General features: G+C 61.7%; 1 protein-coding gene across 1 annotated transcript; it reads right to left on the reverse strand.

Moving 5' to 3' along the window:
- Positions 1–891: 891 nt before the first annotated feature.
- BCAM (basal cell adhesion molecule (Lutheran blood group)) lies at positions 892–10,123 on the reverse strand. Its single transcript, XM_042969727.1, has 15 exons — positions 9,982–10,123; positions 8,066–8,187; positions 7,235–7,463; positions 7,072–7,142; positions 6,781–6,877; positions 6,494–6,676; positions 5,887–6,023; positions 5,362–5,518; positions 3,242–3,357; positions 2,991–3,132; positions 2,663–2,799; positions 2,331–2,475; positions 2,080–2,224; positions 1,487–1,604; positions 892–1,369 (listed from the first exon to the last, which is right to left on the reverse strand). The coding sequence occupies exons 1-15, from the start codon at positions 10,061–10,063 to the stop codon at positions 1,364–1,366; spliced, it is 1,887 nt and encodes a 628-aa protein (XP_042825661.1). The 5' UTR covers positions 10,064–10,123; the 3' UTR covers positions 892–1,363.
- Positions 10,124–15,742: the final 5,619 nt, after the last annotated feature.

A 15,742-nucleotide genomic window follows, 5' to 3' on the forward strand; every position in this document is an offset into this window, starting at 1 on the left:
ACAGAGAAGCAGAACCACTTGCCCGAGACTGGAGGCCAGAGGGCAGAGACCTCCCGGCATGCGCATGCCTTATGGTGGCCCTCCACTGGCCAGATGTGACTGATCTCCATTTGATGGGCTCCGGGAGGTGGCCCCTCGGCCAAGGTCACACATGCCCATCTCCCACCCCCCTCCCGCTGCTTCTCAGCTGCTCCTTTCGGCCTTATTTTCTTTCCCTTTCTGACGGTACTTGTCTTTGAGTTCCAGTTGTCTGGCTCTCCTTGTCCCTGTTTGTCCGTCTCTGCCTCTCTCTCCCCAGATCTCTGTCTCGCTCTTATCTCCTCTGAGCTTCTGCGGTCCACCCCCTTCCCCACCTCCCCTTCTTTCCATCTCTCTCTCAAATCGCTCTTCCTTAGCCTCAGGGAGTCTAACCGGCCTCACTGTTTTTGCTATCTCTCTTCTCTGCCCCGGAAACCCTTCTGTGGGTTCCTCTAAGCCACCCCTCCTTCCCTAGGGAACCCTCCGTTGCAAACACCATGCCTCCCCCGGAGGGCGCGGCTCCACCCTAATTCCATCCCCTCCACAGCTCCGAGAGAGAGAGAGAGAGAGAGAGAGAGAGAGAGAGAGAGAGAGAGAGAAAGCTTCCCCCCATCCTGCAGCTTCAATTCCCTTGGGCTCTGCAAGACAGATTTGAGAATTTTCCTTATGGGAAGAGCACCCCATCCTCCAAGAGGGCGCCGGTTCTCAGCACCCTCTGGACCCTTGGCGCCTCACTCTTCCACCCTCTTTCTTATTCTTTCTCCGTGACATCTGACTTCTCCCAGGTCTTGCAAGGAGGGTGGGGGCAGGGAGTGTCACCTGCGCCCCCTTCCCGTCTCGTCCCCCACAGGAGGCTCTGCCCACAGCCTGGCGTGATGTGACAGACAGCATTTATTCCGGACTCCAGTGTCCACAGATGATGGGAGCTGGGGTGGGGGCAGGGGCCCGGATCCAGTGTCGGACTATGCAGTAGGACGTCAGGTGGGGTGGGGGACCAGTAACGGGGCGGGAGGTAAAAGTCGCCCGCGCCGGCCGACCCTCAGAGCCTTGGAGCCTCGGAGCCTCGTCCTGTCCCGGGCCAGGTCCCGGGCTTGGGTCCAGGAGCTATTCTGGGGCCTGAGAGTCACATTCCCTGGAGGAAGGTCCCCTCCTCCCCACCGCCCCTCCCTCCCTCCCCGCAGCAGTGGCTGCTGTAGGTCCCTGCCCAGCCTGCAGAGGAAGGAAGGGAAGGGAGGGCCGGGGAGAAGTGGGAAGGTGGGGGCGGGCGGAGGCGTGAGCAGGCCTGGTTCTCTGACGCTGATTCTCTGATGTCTGGTCTAGTGCAGCCTCCCGGAGGCCCTTGGGCTCAGCACTGGGGACGAGGTAGAGAGGTCAGCCTGCGCTTGTGCTTACGAGGGCCGTTCCACCCCTCCCCGCCTCCCCGCAGCTCCCCCCCCCCCACCATCAGGGTGCCCAGGCCCTCACCCACCTCATCTCTGAAGCCCCCGCTGCCATGCCTGGCTCCTCCAGAGGCGCCCCCTGTGAGAAGACCTGTCTGCTCAGGCCGCTCGGACCCTGAGTGGCTCAGCTCTGGCTCCCCAGGTGGCCTGGGAGAGAGGAGGGCACGTTGGAGGCGGCGGTCATGCCTGGGGGGAAGGACTGAGGATGGGGCTCTTCCGGTTGGGATGGCCTTGGGGGATGGGGGGGGGGTGGTAAAGGCTTTGGGGTTAGGGATGGGTGGGCAGGACGATGTAGGAGTTGGAGATGGGTCTGGAGGTGGCTACGGATTGGAGCATTGGAGCGGAGGGTGGCCGTGAGCTCAGAGGGTTGGAGAGGTTGAGGTTGGCTACAAACCGGGTTTGGGGCTGGAGCTGTCTGGGCATGTGTTCGGGGTCTGGGGTTGAATATAAGATGCGGGTCGGGGTTGGGGTCAGGGCCGGGGATGTGTTTGGGTCTGGGGTTGAGGACGGGAGGGAGCTGAGGTTGGCCACGTGGGCTGGGTTCGGGGTTCAGGTTGGAGGCGAAGTCAGAGTCGGGTGCAGGGGTGGGGTCGGGTCAATTCCAGGGTTGCAGGCCACTCACGGAGCCCCCTTTTCCCCCTGCCGGCAGCAGCCGGGGCGACCCTTGCGTCTCATGCAATAGAAGGCAGCAACGACGAGGAGCAGGAGGCCCACGCTGACGGCCACGGCCATGACAGCCACTCCGGCCTGGGAAGTCTGGGGCACCACTGCAGGGACAGGACGGAGGAGGAGGGGGTCAGCCAGCGGTGCTCTGTCTGTCCCCCCGCCAGGGTCCTGTGCACAACCGCCCCCCCCCCCCACCAAGTTCCTCACCAGAGCCGAAGTGAAACACGTGCAGGACGTTCCCGTGGGGGTTGGAGGCCTCACAGGAGACCCCGTCTCTGCTCAGGGCACTGGTCACCTTCAGGGTCAGGGAGCTGCTCACCCAGCCCTGCCCTCCGGGGGCCGGCTCTGCTGGCTGTGGAGGCTTGGGTCAGCCCCGGCCCGTGGGCTCAAGGGCTCGGGTGAGGGCAGAGGTGAAGACGGCCAGTCCCCCGGGGAGTGGCTGGCCACGATCGATCGGGGAGAGGGCAGGATTCCCCAAGGGGCTTGGGGGAGGGCGCCTGGGTCCCGCAGGGCTCGGGATGGGGGGGAAGGTCCCTTACACTGCCCCCCAGTTGGCTCCAGCTGAGTTTGGGCTCCGGGTAGCCACGGGCAGAGCAGACCAGCCTGACTTCATCTCCTTCCCTCCAGCTGCCCTCACTCCTGGGCTGGGTCTCTTCTGCCCTTAATTCTGGTGGCCCTGTGGGTGGTGGTGGGGGGAGAGTGGGAAGCCCATCGGAGAAGGGGAAGGAGGAGGAGAGAAAGAGAAGGACAGAGGGGACAGGAACCGAAGACAGAGGCACCAGCCGTGGACCCGTCTCATTTGTCCTGCTCCCCCACCCCCACAGCTGCCCGCCCGCTGTCCCCAACCAAACCTGCCCCATCCCGAACCTTGGACCAGCAGCTTGAAGCTCTGGGAGCGGCTGAGGAGGGGGACGGTGGGCATGGAGGCCTCACAGATGTAGGTGCCCGCAGAATCGAAGGTGATGGAGCTCAGAGAGAGTGTGGGGCCGTTCCCCAGGGGGATTGAGTCCTGGCAGGGAGAGGAGGAGGCGGCCAGGCGAGTGTGAGGGAGGGGGTCGAGAGACGGGAGAGGGTGCAGGCTGAGGGTCCCCAGGCTGCGGGGCTCCTTTCTCTCTCACCTTGGTCCAGCGCAGGGCAGGCGTGGGCAGACCTTGCACGGAGCAGTTCACGGCTGTGCTGTTGCCCAAGGGTAAGGAAAGTTCCTCCCTGGTGCTGAGCTCAAGGGGGTCCAGGTCTGGAGGGGGGGACAGACTGTCACCTTCCCCAGACCCTCACCCACTCGGCTTAGGGGCTCTCTAGGGTGACTGGGTGGGGGTGGGGGGCGCAGATGTGAGTGCACAACCAGAAGAAGAGCTTGTCAGGTGTTTCTCCTTGTTTTCTCTCTCTCTCTCCACGGACTTTCCACGCTCCCATCCAGGCCAAGCCTTGAGCCCACATCTAACTCCAAAACACAGGCCCCATCTCAGCCACCTTCTTCCAGAGCCGATGACTGGGCCCACAGTTAATGCATGACCGGTGGGGGGAGGGGGGGGGTGTGATGGTGGCAAGGTGTTCCTTCTCGGATTGACCACCCAAACCCCTCTACCCATCTTTTCATCGAGCCCCTGTCTGCCCCGCCTTCGAAATGGACCTTCCCACTTCTCTCCGTCTCTGACGTCCGGGTCCGACTGCCCGGACCACCTTGCAGCCACCTCCTCGCCGGTGTCCCCGCTGGCCAGGCTTCCTCCCCTGAGCTGCCAGACGGATCTTTTCGAACCACACACCCGTCAGCCCTGCCCTCCGTGTGAAACCTCGCAGTGGTTGCCCAGTATACAGAGGCCAAATTCTTTGATAAAGCCCCCAGGATCCTGCTTGGTCTGACCTCTACCTACCTCCTCAACCTCACTTCTCACCGCACGCCCCCACCCCCACCCCCAACCTTTGTCCCAAACACCAGCTACCCTACTCTCTTGGTTTCTCTCCAGTACGCCATGTTGGGTCCTGCCTCGGGGCCTTCGCACCTGCTGTTCCCCCGGCCTGGGAGCTCCTCTTCTGGCTCTTCGCGTTTCTGATCCCATTCTTTGGTTTTCCCAAACGGCCCCTTCTCAGGGAGGCCTCTCTGTCCCCCCGTGGCGGACACTGAGATTTCCCCTCTAGCGCTGAAGGATTTGTTCTCCCCCAGCTGTTGAGAAGGATGTCAGCTGTCAGCCCTCAGCTGTCAGCCCTCTCTGGGAACTGCCTCAGCTGCGGAGAGCCCCTCGCTCAAGGTCATGCCCCCTTCCTCGGGCAGGCCACGTGCAATGCCCGGTTGGTGTGGGGTTATAAAGGCCCAGCTCCCTTACCCCCAAGTGGGGCCATCCCAGCTTCCCCAGCACCCTGCGGGGCCGACTGAGACCTTTAGACTACAACTGAGACCAATCTTCTGCCTCTGCCCGGTCCTGCTTCCGTGCCCTCCCCAGCCTCCACTCCAGCCTCCATCGGTGGGGATCCCAAGGCGCTTCCCATAAACCTCCTGCCTGCAGCTCTCTGAATCCAAATCTGCTTCCTGGGGACGGAGACAGACGGAGCCTGCACCACCCTCCATCTAGAACAGTCCCCGCTCGCCTGGCCAGTCCCTCATCCCCTCACTCTGCGTCAGTCCCTATAGGGGCTCCATCGCTACTCAAAGCACCTTGTTCAGCATTCACCACCTGTCTCCCCTACTTGACCGAGATCTCTGTGAAGGGGGGGGGGGCTGGGCTGTCTTGTTCATAGATGTCTCCCCAGCCCTGGTCACGGGGTCTAGCCCCAGGGAAGGAGGCAGAAGGAGGGCCAAGGAGGAGCAGGGCCTTTGCACAGTGCTCAGGTGCAAGCAGACTCAGAAGGCTGGAAAGTGGATGGTGGAAAGCAGGGGTGTTAACCTGGAAACGGCGAGAGGCGCTCGGCTGGGATGAGGAGACTGCCTTGGTGGGGAGATGGGTCAGCCAAAGGCGCGGCCAGCCAGGTGGGCCTTGAAGGCCGGGGTGGATCGGGGCACTTGGGAGCCACGGCAGGTTCAGAGTGGGGGGATATCAGGTGTGTGCTTTGGAGGGAGCTCTCTGGCTGCTTCGTATGGGAGACTGGAGGGGGCTGGGGCAGGCACCCAGGGGGCAGAGGGGACCATCCAGACGAGGACGAGGACCCCAGAAGTGGAAAGGGTTGCCGGCGGGGCTGTGTGGGGGTGAGGGCGAGGAGGCCGCTGGTGCCGGGGTCCCCCTGCCCATCCCCCCGGGACGCTCACAGGCCACGCGCAGCTCCAGGGTTTTGGAGAGCTCCGCGTCCTCAGCAGCGTCGTAGTCCTCCACCCTGCAGCCGTAGGTCCCGCTCTGGCCCCGCTGAACCCCCTCCAGGGTCAAGTTCCCCTCAAGATTTGTTTTCAGCACGTCCTCCTGCTTGTCCTGGGTGACCAGGGATGAGGAACCCGGCTCAGGAGCCGCCCTGGTCCGGGGGTGGGGGCGGGGGTCATGCTGGGTCGGGGTCAACCGGGTCAGAGTCAGGGGTCACCGGGTTAGCATCGTGCTAGATCAGAGCCCACTCAAGCAAGGGGGCAGAGGCCCTGCCAGGCCAGGGGCCACCCCGGCTGGGTATCGAGCTGAGTTCGGACTCTCTCAAGTCAGGGCTCAGAGGTCCTGTGAGCTCCTGGGTCAACAGGCAGGCGCCTCGCTGAGCCGGGGGCCACCCAGGTGAAAGGTCAGAAGGCGGCGGGGGCCAATATGTCACAGAGGTCAGGGGCCAGGACTTCCAAAGGAACGACGGGGTGAGTCACCTGAAGGCGGAAGAATGTGTATTCGGGGTTGGGGCTGCCGTCCCCCCGGCAAAACAGCTGGACGGAGTCCCCCTCGCGTACCCAGCCCTCGGTGGTGGAGGGGCTGTCCACCCAGAAATTCACGTGTTCCGTGGGATCTAAGAGAAAGGGCAAAGGGGAAGACGGGTCAGGGCAGACTCATGGTCAGGGTCGAGGGTAGGTCAGGTCAAGGGTAAAAGGCCAGGGCTGGCTCAGGGCAGAGAGGTCAGGCCCCAGCCAAGGGGAAGGCTGCGGTCGGTCAAAGGGTAGAGGTCACATCTGTCACAGCTCAGGTTCCCGCTCATTCTGAGATCAGTGACCAGAGAGGTCACAGGTGGAGCTGAGCTAAGAGTGCAGGTCAAGGGTCAGAGGTCGGCGTGGGCGACAGGTCCGCGAGGGATTCCGGGCCCCCGAGCTGGTGTGAGAGGGCGGGGCGTGGTTCGGGTGCGAGGCTCCATGGGCCTCCGGGTGCTGGAGGCGGTCAAAGGTCAGGATGGGGTGGGGGTAGGCCCCGGAGGGCTTGCGGGGCCAGGCCTCAGGCAGGTGAGGGGGGCCGCGGCCGGGGAGGTGGGGACCAGCCTGGACTCACAGTGCAGGGTGAGGCGGAAGGCAGGGCTGTCCAGGCGGCCGTGCCGGCCCGCGGGCAGGTGGTAGCGCACGGAGCAAAGGAAGCTGGCTTCCCGGTCGGCCTTGTGGAGCCGCAGGTACAGGGTGCTGGTGAGAGACTGCAGGCCTGAGGCCTCCCGCACCGTGCGGCTGGTCATGTAGCCGTCTGGCAGAGAGGGAGGAGGCGGCGGGTCAGCCAGCCCTCCCCCCCCCCCCCTCGCCACCACCCGGCGCCGTCCCGCGTCCAGCTGGGCTCCCGCGCCCGCTCACCTGAGTTCACCTCCATGGGCACCTCCAGCCGCTGCCCGTTCCGGTACCACGTGATCTGGGGGGCCGGGTTCCCGTTCCGGCTGTTGCAGGTGGCGATCTAAGGCAGACACAGGCGTGGCCCTGGGCCCTGAGGTCGGGGCGGGGGGGACGCGACTTCTCCTCGCTCAGGATACAGGAGTCTGGGTTCCCCAGCCCTCTCCTCCCCCAGGATGCAGGAGTGCAAACCCCCCCCCACCTCCCAGCCCCCCCCCCCCCCCCCCGCCCCTGGAATCCAGGTCCAGCCCGAGGTACCTCCTGGGCAAAGTCCTCCACCACAGACAGGATCCCTTTGTTGGGCGAGACCTCGGTGGCCTCTGGTTTTGCTGTGGGGGAGACGGTCGGGTCAGGAGCCCCTCTCCTGGGCTCTCGCCCACCCGCCTCTTCCGTGGGGGGGGGGGGGCCCGCAGACACTCACCGAACATGTGCAGCCGTGTGGTGGCCTCAGCGCTGCCCGCCGCGCCCGCCTTCACCACGCACACATAGTTCTGCTCGTCGCCCACCTGGGCCTCGGTCAGCACCAGGCGCCCCCGGGCGTCCAGCTGGTACGGGGGGCTGCGGCCCCGAGAGTCGTGCACCGTGCCCTGCAGCTCGGAGCCCTGCAGCTCGGCCGAGGCCAGGCGGTGGCGGACCCCAGAGCGGTCTGCCTGTGGCGGGGGGATGTGGGGCGGGGGCGGGGCTCAGCTCCAGGCCGCCTGGCCTGCCTCCCCCAGTGTCTCTTTATCTCTCTCCGCGACCTTTTCCATCTGCTGCTCTCTGGGTCACCTGCCTCCTCTTGTCACCTCCCTCCGGTCCCCTGTTCCCTGGCCTGTGTGTCAGTTTCCTCTCCCCAGGTCCAGGTCCCTTGTTCTCCATCACACTCTGTTCTTATCTCTCTTCCTCTCTCTGTCTCCCCCTCCAGCCCTGTGTCTCTGCCTCTTATCTCCTCTTTTTTCCTCTCTCCTTCTAGTCCTGCACCCCTGGGGTCTCCCGCTATCTCCTTGTCTGTCTCTGAATGGTCTCTCTCTGGAGCCCGCGCTCTGAACGGGGCGTCTTCTTTCTAGTCTCAGCTGTGCCCAGACACCAGGGGACCTTGGAGTGTCCTTCCCCTGGCGGGGTCTCAATTTCCCCATCTGTAAAATGGAAAGGCAGCTGGACGGAGCCCTTAGGTCCTTTGGGCTCGGAGGAGGGAATGCACGTTCGCAGCCCTGTGGTGCCCTGACCCCCAGGCCCCTTGGCCACCCTCTGGCCCCCAGCCTGCAGCACTCACCAGGAACCATTCCAGCACAAAATGGTCGTGGGCCCCCAGGGGGGTGCAGTTCAGGGCGACGGCCTCCCCTTTCATCACCTCCACCAGGGAAGGCACGGATAAGTGGACCTCGGCCTGGGCACCTACAGGAGAGCCACTGAGCTCTTTCTGCCTCTGTTGGGGACAGCCCTCCAGACAGAGCCCCTCCTCCCCCAGGTCCCAGGAGTCCTGGCTCCCAGTGCCCTCCTCCCTCAGACTCAGGAGTCCTGGCTCCCGGTGCCCTCCTCCCTCAGACTCAGGAGTCCTGGCTCCCAGTGCCCTCCTCCCTCAGACCCAGGGTCCAGGACCCCAGCCCCTCCTCCCTCCCATCAGCATTTGTCTCCATCTCTCTCCACAGGACTACGGGCTCCTCCCCCGGGCCACACAGGGCCCTGGCTGCTTCTGTCCAATCCTCCTGGGGTAAGACCGCACCTGTCCTTGTGCTTTCCACTAGACCAGCCGCCCCCCCCCAAGGGCAGGGCCAGCTCTGGCTCATCCCTTGGCCTCCAGCACCCTGCGCAGGGCCTGGCACGTCGCCAGGGATCTGTGTCTCTCACTCTGGGTCTCCATCTCTAGTCCCACAGTCCCTGCCTCTCTGTCAGCCTGACAGTCTGTCTCCGTCTCTCTCAGCCCCTGGGTCTCTGTCAGGAGTCGGGGGCTGGGGCTGCAGCTGAGGCAGAATGGGTGTGTGGGGGCGGTCAGGGGGGACAGGGCTGGGCAGGTTTCAGGAATGTGGGAGGGACAGGCTGGCCCAGACCTGCCCGGCCTGGCACCAGATCCCCCTACCCACCCCTTGGCCCCTCTGCCTCTTTGCCGAGCAGGGAAGGGGATAAGGTGTGTCCCCTCCGATTAGGCGAGCGGTGAGGCCCAGGATGGCGGGTCCTCAGGGAGAAGGGAGCGGGAGTGGGGGCGGCTGGACTCCTGTCCCAGGATCCTGGCAGACAGAGCTGTTCCCATTGGAGAAACCATGCTCTCTCACCCCCTGGGCTGGCATCCTGGCATCAGCTCTCACTTCTGAGAACCTCCCTTTCCTTCCCCGCCCAGCTTGACCCAGCCCTGCCCCTGGGGACCCACTATTTGCCATGCTTGTGCCACGGGCCTGGATTCCCAGGCACCCACCTCTGGCCCAGGCCTGGCCCAGGGGAGGGGTGTGGGGCCAGGCTGGTGCCTGGGGCTAGTCTGAGCAACAGACAGGAGGAGGATGGAGAGATCTCTCTTCCCTAATCTCTCCCATCCCTCTGTCCCTGGCTGCCGGCCCCTCAAGGCCTCCTCCCCATCCCACCACCACGCAGGTGTGTGGATTTATCTGGGCCCCAGGAAGAGGGCACGGTCACTCGGAAACACTGTTCTGCCGTCACTGCCCAGGGCCAGCGCTCCAGCCCTTCCGCGAGGGAGGGGAGTTCTTTAGAGCCTGGCTCTGAGTCCAGATCGGGGGAAGCCTCAAACGCATGTGGTTCCCTGCGATCTAGCTGGAAGGTCCCCGACCCTCGCAAAACTTGAGAACCTTTCAGAGGGAAGCCCCGGGGTCTTGGTCTCCTGTGTCCTGGGGAAGCCACTCCGGCCACTGGAGGCCTGGACCTTTGGGTCTGAGGAAGCAGGAGTCCCGGGACTCCGATTCCAGGGGCTGAGGGCCCCTTCGCTCCTTGGTCCCGAGCGCGGAGGGGGCTGGCTTCTCAGGTGGTGACTAACCCGCTGCCTGCCGGCGTCTGCCCAGCCCCTCTGCCGGGCCGTCCCCAGCTCGCTCGTTGGGAAGGGTATCCCCCGTGCTCCCGTATCCCTCCTCCCCGGGGCTCCCACGTTTGGCTTCCTGGGGTCGAGGAGATCCCCTTCCCCCTTCCCTTTCCCGGGGTCCCCAGGGGCCGCCCCCAGCGGCTCCCTGCTCTCTGCCCCGGCCGTACCTGGGTGCGCCCCCAGCAGGAGCGCGAGCACCAGCAGCCTGGGGGCCCTGCGCGCCCCGGCCAGGGCGTCCGGGGGCTCCATGTTCGCGGCGGCGGCAGCGGGCGGCGATTGCCCGGGCTGCGGCTCCGGCGGCCGCGGGGCTGGGAGCGATCAGGCCCCGCCCCTGGCAGCCCCGCCCCGCCCCGCCCTCCCGAGCCCCCCCTTGGGTGCCCCCCCCCAAACCCGGGCGCCCCGCCAAGACCTCCCACTGCCCGGAGCGGACCTCCCAGCGCCCGGCCCGGGCCCGGAGCGGGGCTCCCTCTGCCCCCAAGCTCTGGGCTGCCTGGCTCGGGCTGACCGGTGCCCGCGGCGGTGGCCTGACCGACCAGTCTAACCAGTGTCCTGGGCTGTGACCTCACCACCCCGCTGCGGCCGCCATCCCCCCTAATTCGGACCAGGGGTCATCACGGCAGGTGACCGGGGCTTGCCCAGTTGATTTTACCCAGCCGACCCCGCACAACCAGTGAGTGGCCTGCGCTGGCCTCTCCCAGGATAACCGGTGGTTCCCAGCATGACCGGGGGCTTGCACTCCCCTCTCCCAGTACAACCAGCGGTGCCCCGCCTGATCGGTGGCCTAGAGCAGCTTCCTCCAGGGTGCCTGGTGAGGCTCTTCCCTGGAGCCCGTGCTAGGGGCTGCTTTCCTGTGTGACCAGTGGCCTGGAACCCATCAGTTCAATCTCTTAAATTTCACGGCCTTCAAACCTCAGTTCAGCCCGGGTCTCTGTGATGATGGGGGGAGGGGTGGGGAGAGCGAGTGCTGTGGGGTGCTCTTTCCTGGGCTCTCCTCCACTCCGTAGGGCCCTCCCTCTCTTCTCCCCATCCAGGGAATCCCAGGAATGCCACCCTCCTTCCTCCCTTCCTCTCCCCTTCACTCCCTCACAACCTTGGGGGGCAGGGCAGGAGAATTAGGCTGGAGGGAGCAGGTGAGAGGGGGAGGGGAGCAGGCTAGGGCGCCTGAGGGGAGGAGGGAAGAGCAGAGCTGTGGGTTGGAAGGGTCACAGGTCAGTTGGGGGGTCACAGATCAGACTGTCCGAAGCTTCTCACAAGCCAGGTCTGACTGGGGCAAAATCCTCTGGGGGTGGGGGTTGGGGGGGGCGGGAGAAATGTCACTGGTTATATAGGGAGTAGCTAGCCCTGGACACTGGTCAGAATGGGGGGGGGGGGGTCACTGGTAAGATGCCTTTGCCCATCAGACACGGAAGGAAGGCTTCAATTACAGGTCAGCTTGGGAGTTGTTGGTCAGACTGGTCAAGGTGCTACTTTATTCTTTGGTGACACAGGAGAGCAACCGTTACACCGGCAGAAGAGACCCTTTAGTATTAGTCACACCAATGCCTCCTCCGGGATGCCCTCCCTGCTCCCTGGCTGGATCAAGGGCTCCCCCAACCCCCTGGGCTCCCCCACCCCGGTCCTGCACACTCTGGGTCATCCTGGAGATGACCACCACTCTGGGGATTAAGCTGTCCCCTCACTGGACTGTAAATCCATGAGGGCAGGGCCGGGGCGGTCTCTGTTGGTCACTGCTGTGTCCCCAGCATAAGGCCAGACACAGAGCAGGTGCTCAGGGAAGGTTTGCAGGGCTCAAAAGTCAGGAGCACACGGGCTCACTGGAGCACCGCAGGACACATGATACAAAGTCACTCATGGACATGGGGTGCCTGGGTGGCTCAGTCGGTTAAGCATCTGACTTTGGCTCAGGTCAAGATCTTGCGGTTTGTGGGTTCGAGCCCCGTGCCGAGCCCCGTGCCGAGCCCCGTGCCGAGCCCCGTGTTGAGCCCCGTGTTGAGCCCCGTGTTGAGCTCTGTGCTGACAGCCTGGAGCCTGCTTCAGGTTCTGTGTTTCCGTCTCTTCTCTGCTCTTCCCCTGTTCGTGCTCTGTCTCTCTCTTTCTCAAAAATAAATAAACATTAAAAAAATATTCACACTCACTCCTGGACAAATACACCTTCAAGGGCTCCCTGGGACCAGCTCACACACTGCGACCCCCGACACCCACTCCCCAGCTCTTCTGGCTCCCGCTCGTGCCCCTGTTGCTTGGGCTGGACCTAGTAGGCACCCTCTCATCAGTCCATCTTCCTCAAGAATCCAACCGGCCAAGGGTCTAGGTGAAGAGAAGGACTGGTGTGGAATGTGAATGAGGGAGGGAAGGCATAAATACCAGCCACAGTCCCTCACAGACCTGCAGAAACGGGTACCCTAACGTCATCTGCCCTCATCCCCTACCATTTCTTCCCACAAAACAGCCGGAGGGATCCCGTTAAAATGGGAGTCAACCCACGTCACTCTTCTGCTCAGAATCATTCCAGGGTTCCTCCCAAAGTAAAAGCTAAAGTCTACTCCATGGCTCACCAGGTCCTCAGTCCTTGGTACCTCCCTGACCCCATCGTTCTTTCTCTTCCCCTTTGCTAGCTCTGCTCTTGCCGCGCTGGCCACTTTGCTTCCGTGCCATTCCTCCAATGCCAGCCGTGTGCTGGCCTCAGGACCTTTGCACTTGCTCCTCCCTCTGCCGGGACATTCTTGTCCACACAGCTCCCTCCTTTACTGGCTTCAGAGCTCTTCTCCAACATCACCCTCATCAGTTTCCCTTGACCATCTTATTTCAAATAGCAATTCCTGCTATCCCAGCCATTCCTTATTTCCCTTATCTTACTACATTTTCCCTCCATAGCACTGATGCAACATGCTTATGTTTTATTGTCTTGCGTAGAACATAAGCCCTAAGAGAACCGAAACTTTGTTTTGTTTACCACTGAATCTCCAGCGCCTAGAACAGTGCTTGGCAGGAGGAACAGAGTAAATACGAATGGAATAAACGAATTTCCCAGTCCCATCCTTCCTGTCTCATGTGTATATAGTACACATTTCATATTTATTTATTTATTTTTTATAACTATTTTTTTCTATTTATTTGAAGCCCAGTAAAAAAAAAATTGGTACACTTTGGAAATTCAGTGGCATATTTAATTTTTTAAATGTTTATTTATTTTTGAGAGAAAGAGAGAGAGAGAGAGAGAAATCCCAAGCAGGCTCTGTGCTGTGAGTGCAGAGCCTGATGCCGGGCTCGAACTCACAAACTGTTGCGATCATGACCTGAGCCGAAATGGGAGAGTTGGCCGCTTAACCGACTGAGCTACCCAGGCGCCCCCACATTTTATTCATTTCATTTTGTTTTAGGGAGAGAGCAGGAGCAGTGGGGGGAGGGCGGGGGCGGTGCAGAGGGAGCCCGACACGAGGGCTCCCTCCCGTGACCTTGGGTTCATGACCTGAGCCGAAATCGAGAAGGAGTCTGACGTGCAATGGACTGAGTCTCCCAGGTGCCCCTGGTGTCACCACTTACGCGTTGTCATTAACAAGCCTCATTTTTCCTCTACAGCCCCTCCCCCCCTCCCCCATCCTCAGTTTCCCTTTCCAGGTTGCTTGCCCTCAACAGTGGCCCTGGAAGCAGATGATTCTCCTTTTGAAGTCCATTTAGGAAGGGCAGGTGTAGCCCAAGTTTATGTCCTCATGCTTAAGTCATTCCCCTCGCTTCAGCTTATTCCGCGGGCCTTTCATCGTCTCCCGTCATCACAAGAAGGGCGAGTACAGTACAGAAGGCATTCCCAGGGAGAGACCACAGTCACGTAACTTTGATCACCGTAGATTGTTTGAACTGTTCTTTTTCGTCGTTAGGTGTTGCTTATATCTCAGTGTACCTAGCTTGTGAATTAAACTGTATCGTAGGTTTGTCCAGACATCCACGCACTAAGTCGCTAGTCGAAAACAAAGTATGGCTGGCGTTCGATACCCTCTGTGGTTTCAGGCATCCAGTAGGGGTCTTGGAACCGTCCCCCTCGTGGATAAGGGGGACGAGTGTGTCCATTATTTTACACACACTGTGTGATGGTCCACTTGAAACTAGTTCGCAGCTTGGGCAACACGGGATCAGGATACGTCTGGAGGGGAATGGTGATTCTCCCGTCATTCCAGATTTGCGTCTGGAAGATGGAACCATCGGGAGTCTGTGTTGTCTTGGAGGTCACTGTGTGTGCATTTTGGGTTGGACAACAAGAGTTAGCTGTGCAGGGAAAGTTTAGATAAGAACTTTAAAAAAAAAAAAAAAACGTTTTCTATTTATTTATCTTCAAGTAATCTCTGCACCCAATGTGGAGGCTGAGCTCAGAGTCCTGAGGTCGAGAGTCACACGCTCTTCCGAAAAGTGTTCAACATGTATTCATCTTTGAGAGAAACGGAACGTGAGCGGGGGAGGGGCAGAGAGCGAGGGAGACGCAGAATCCGAAGCGGGCTCCCCGCTCTGAGCTGTCAGCACCGAGCCCGACGTGGGGCTCGAACTCACGAACCGTGAGATCATGACCTGGGCTGAGACCAAGGGTGGGATGCTCAACTGACGGAGCCACCCAGCTGCCCCCGTCCTGCTATGCTTTGAATCAGGAACTAACAATGCCAAAAAGCGGGGACTGGTTTCTCTGGGACACGTTCTATTTTCCTAAGATGCCTGCGACGGTATCTCTCGTTCCATATGCTACAACCCCACCTTGACGCTCCACTGAGTGGGGGGGGGGGGTCTAGGTCCCTTCCTCTTACATCTGTGCCCTTTGGGGACTCACGTGTAAAGATGAGAACGGGGCAGGGGTGATGCTGCAGGACTCCCAAGATTAGGTAGCCTCTGCCTGGGTCACTAGAAACCTCTCCATCAAGCCTTCAGCCACCACGTAAGCAGCCAGACTGCCTCAGGGGACCAGGCTGTGGGGCGGGGCGGCGCCTAAACTCGAAGCTTGGCCACCACCCGGAGAGGTGCGATTGCACCCTGCCCAGAACCACAGGGCCGAGCCCTTCCCCAAATCCTGGCCCATGAGAGATTCTGTTCCCTTTCACGGCTCCCTTTCCCATCCTGGTTCTCTAAAATCGTTCCCCTCTGCCCTGGGATACCTTCCCCACATCTTTTCAGTCCCAGCTCGGATGTCTCCTCCTGGAGGCCCTCCCTGACCTCCCAGGCTGGGTCAGCTGCCCGCTCTGGGCCCCTGTAGCGTCCCGGTTTCCCCCATCCCAGCCCTGCCCGCGCTGGGTCGTCACTATCTGTCCTCCACTGGACTGTGAGCCACCAGAGATGGGGGGGGGGGGGGCGGGTAGCGATTACTGCTCCGTGCCAGCCTCATCCAGCCTGGGCTGGGCACAGCGCAGGGCAGGGCTCACGGTTTAAACCGAAGTGGAGGGAGGCTTGAACCTCCGAGATGAGTGATGAGGTACCGAGACACTTCTTCAGTTTGATTTGGACTGGAAATCACTGTTACTCTGGGAGAAGATCCCAGGGAGGGATGGAAGAAAGAGAAGGTTAGGAACGCTGGGCAAGACCAGGTGTGTACCTCTTAAAGAAAGGAGAGATCTTTTGGAGTAGGGGCTCGGGACTTCGATATCTGGGTCTGGGTTCAGGAATTAGTATTATTTTTTCATTAATGGGGTAAGGGGGTTGGTTGCCTGATTCTCTGAAAACTTGGGACTCCGGGCTCCTGGGTCTGAGGGAGGGGGCTGGCGGCCGGGACTGTTGGGTCTGAGGGAGGAGGCTGGAGGACTGGACTCCTGAATCCAGAAGAGCTGGGTTCCCCACCATTGCCCCTCCAGACCCCTGGATTCAGCAGGTGGCGATCAGGCCTCAAGGACCACCTGTTCCCAATGTCAAGCTGCCCCTGGTGGCTGCTGTAGTTTTCTCCACACATCAGACGACAGA

The sequence above is a fragment of the Panthera tigris genome, chromosome E2 (assembly GCF_018350195.1).
Source record: "Panthera tigris isolate Pti1 chromosome E2, P.tigris_Pti1_mat1.1, whole genome shotgun sequence".
In the NCBI taxonomy this organism is placed as follows: domain Eukaryota; kingdom Metazoa; phylum Chordata; class Mammalia; order Carnivora; family Felidae; genus Panthera; species Panthera tigris.

What these genes read in the sequence shown, in the direction of transcription:
- BCAM (XM_042969727.1), bottom strand. Translation starts at nt 10,063, where the DNA reads ATGGAGCCCCCGGACGCCCTGGCCGGGGCGCGCAGGGCCCCCAGGCTG. An exon ending in TTGTGCTGGAATGGTTCCTG is followed by an intron (nt 7,464 to 8,065) that starts GTGAGTGCTGCA and finishes CCCCCGCCACAG; the next exon opens with GCAGACCGCTCTGGGGTCCG. An exon ending in CTTCAAGCTGCTGGTCCAAG is followed by an intron (nt 2,800 to 2,990) that starts GTTCGGGATGGG and finishes CACCACCCACAG; the next exon opens with GGCCACCAGAATTAAGGGCA.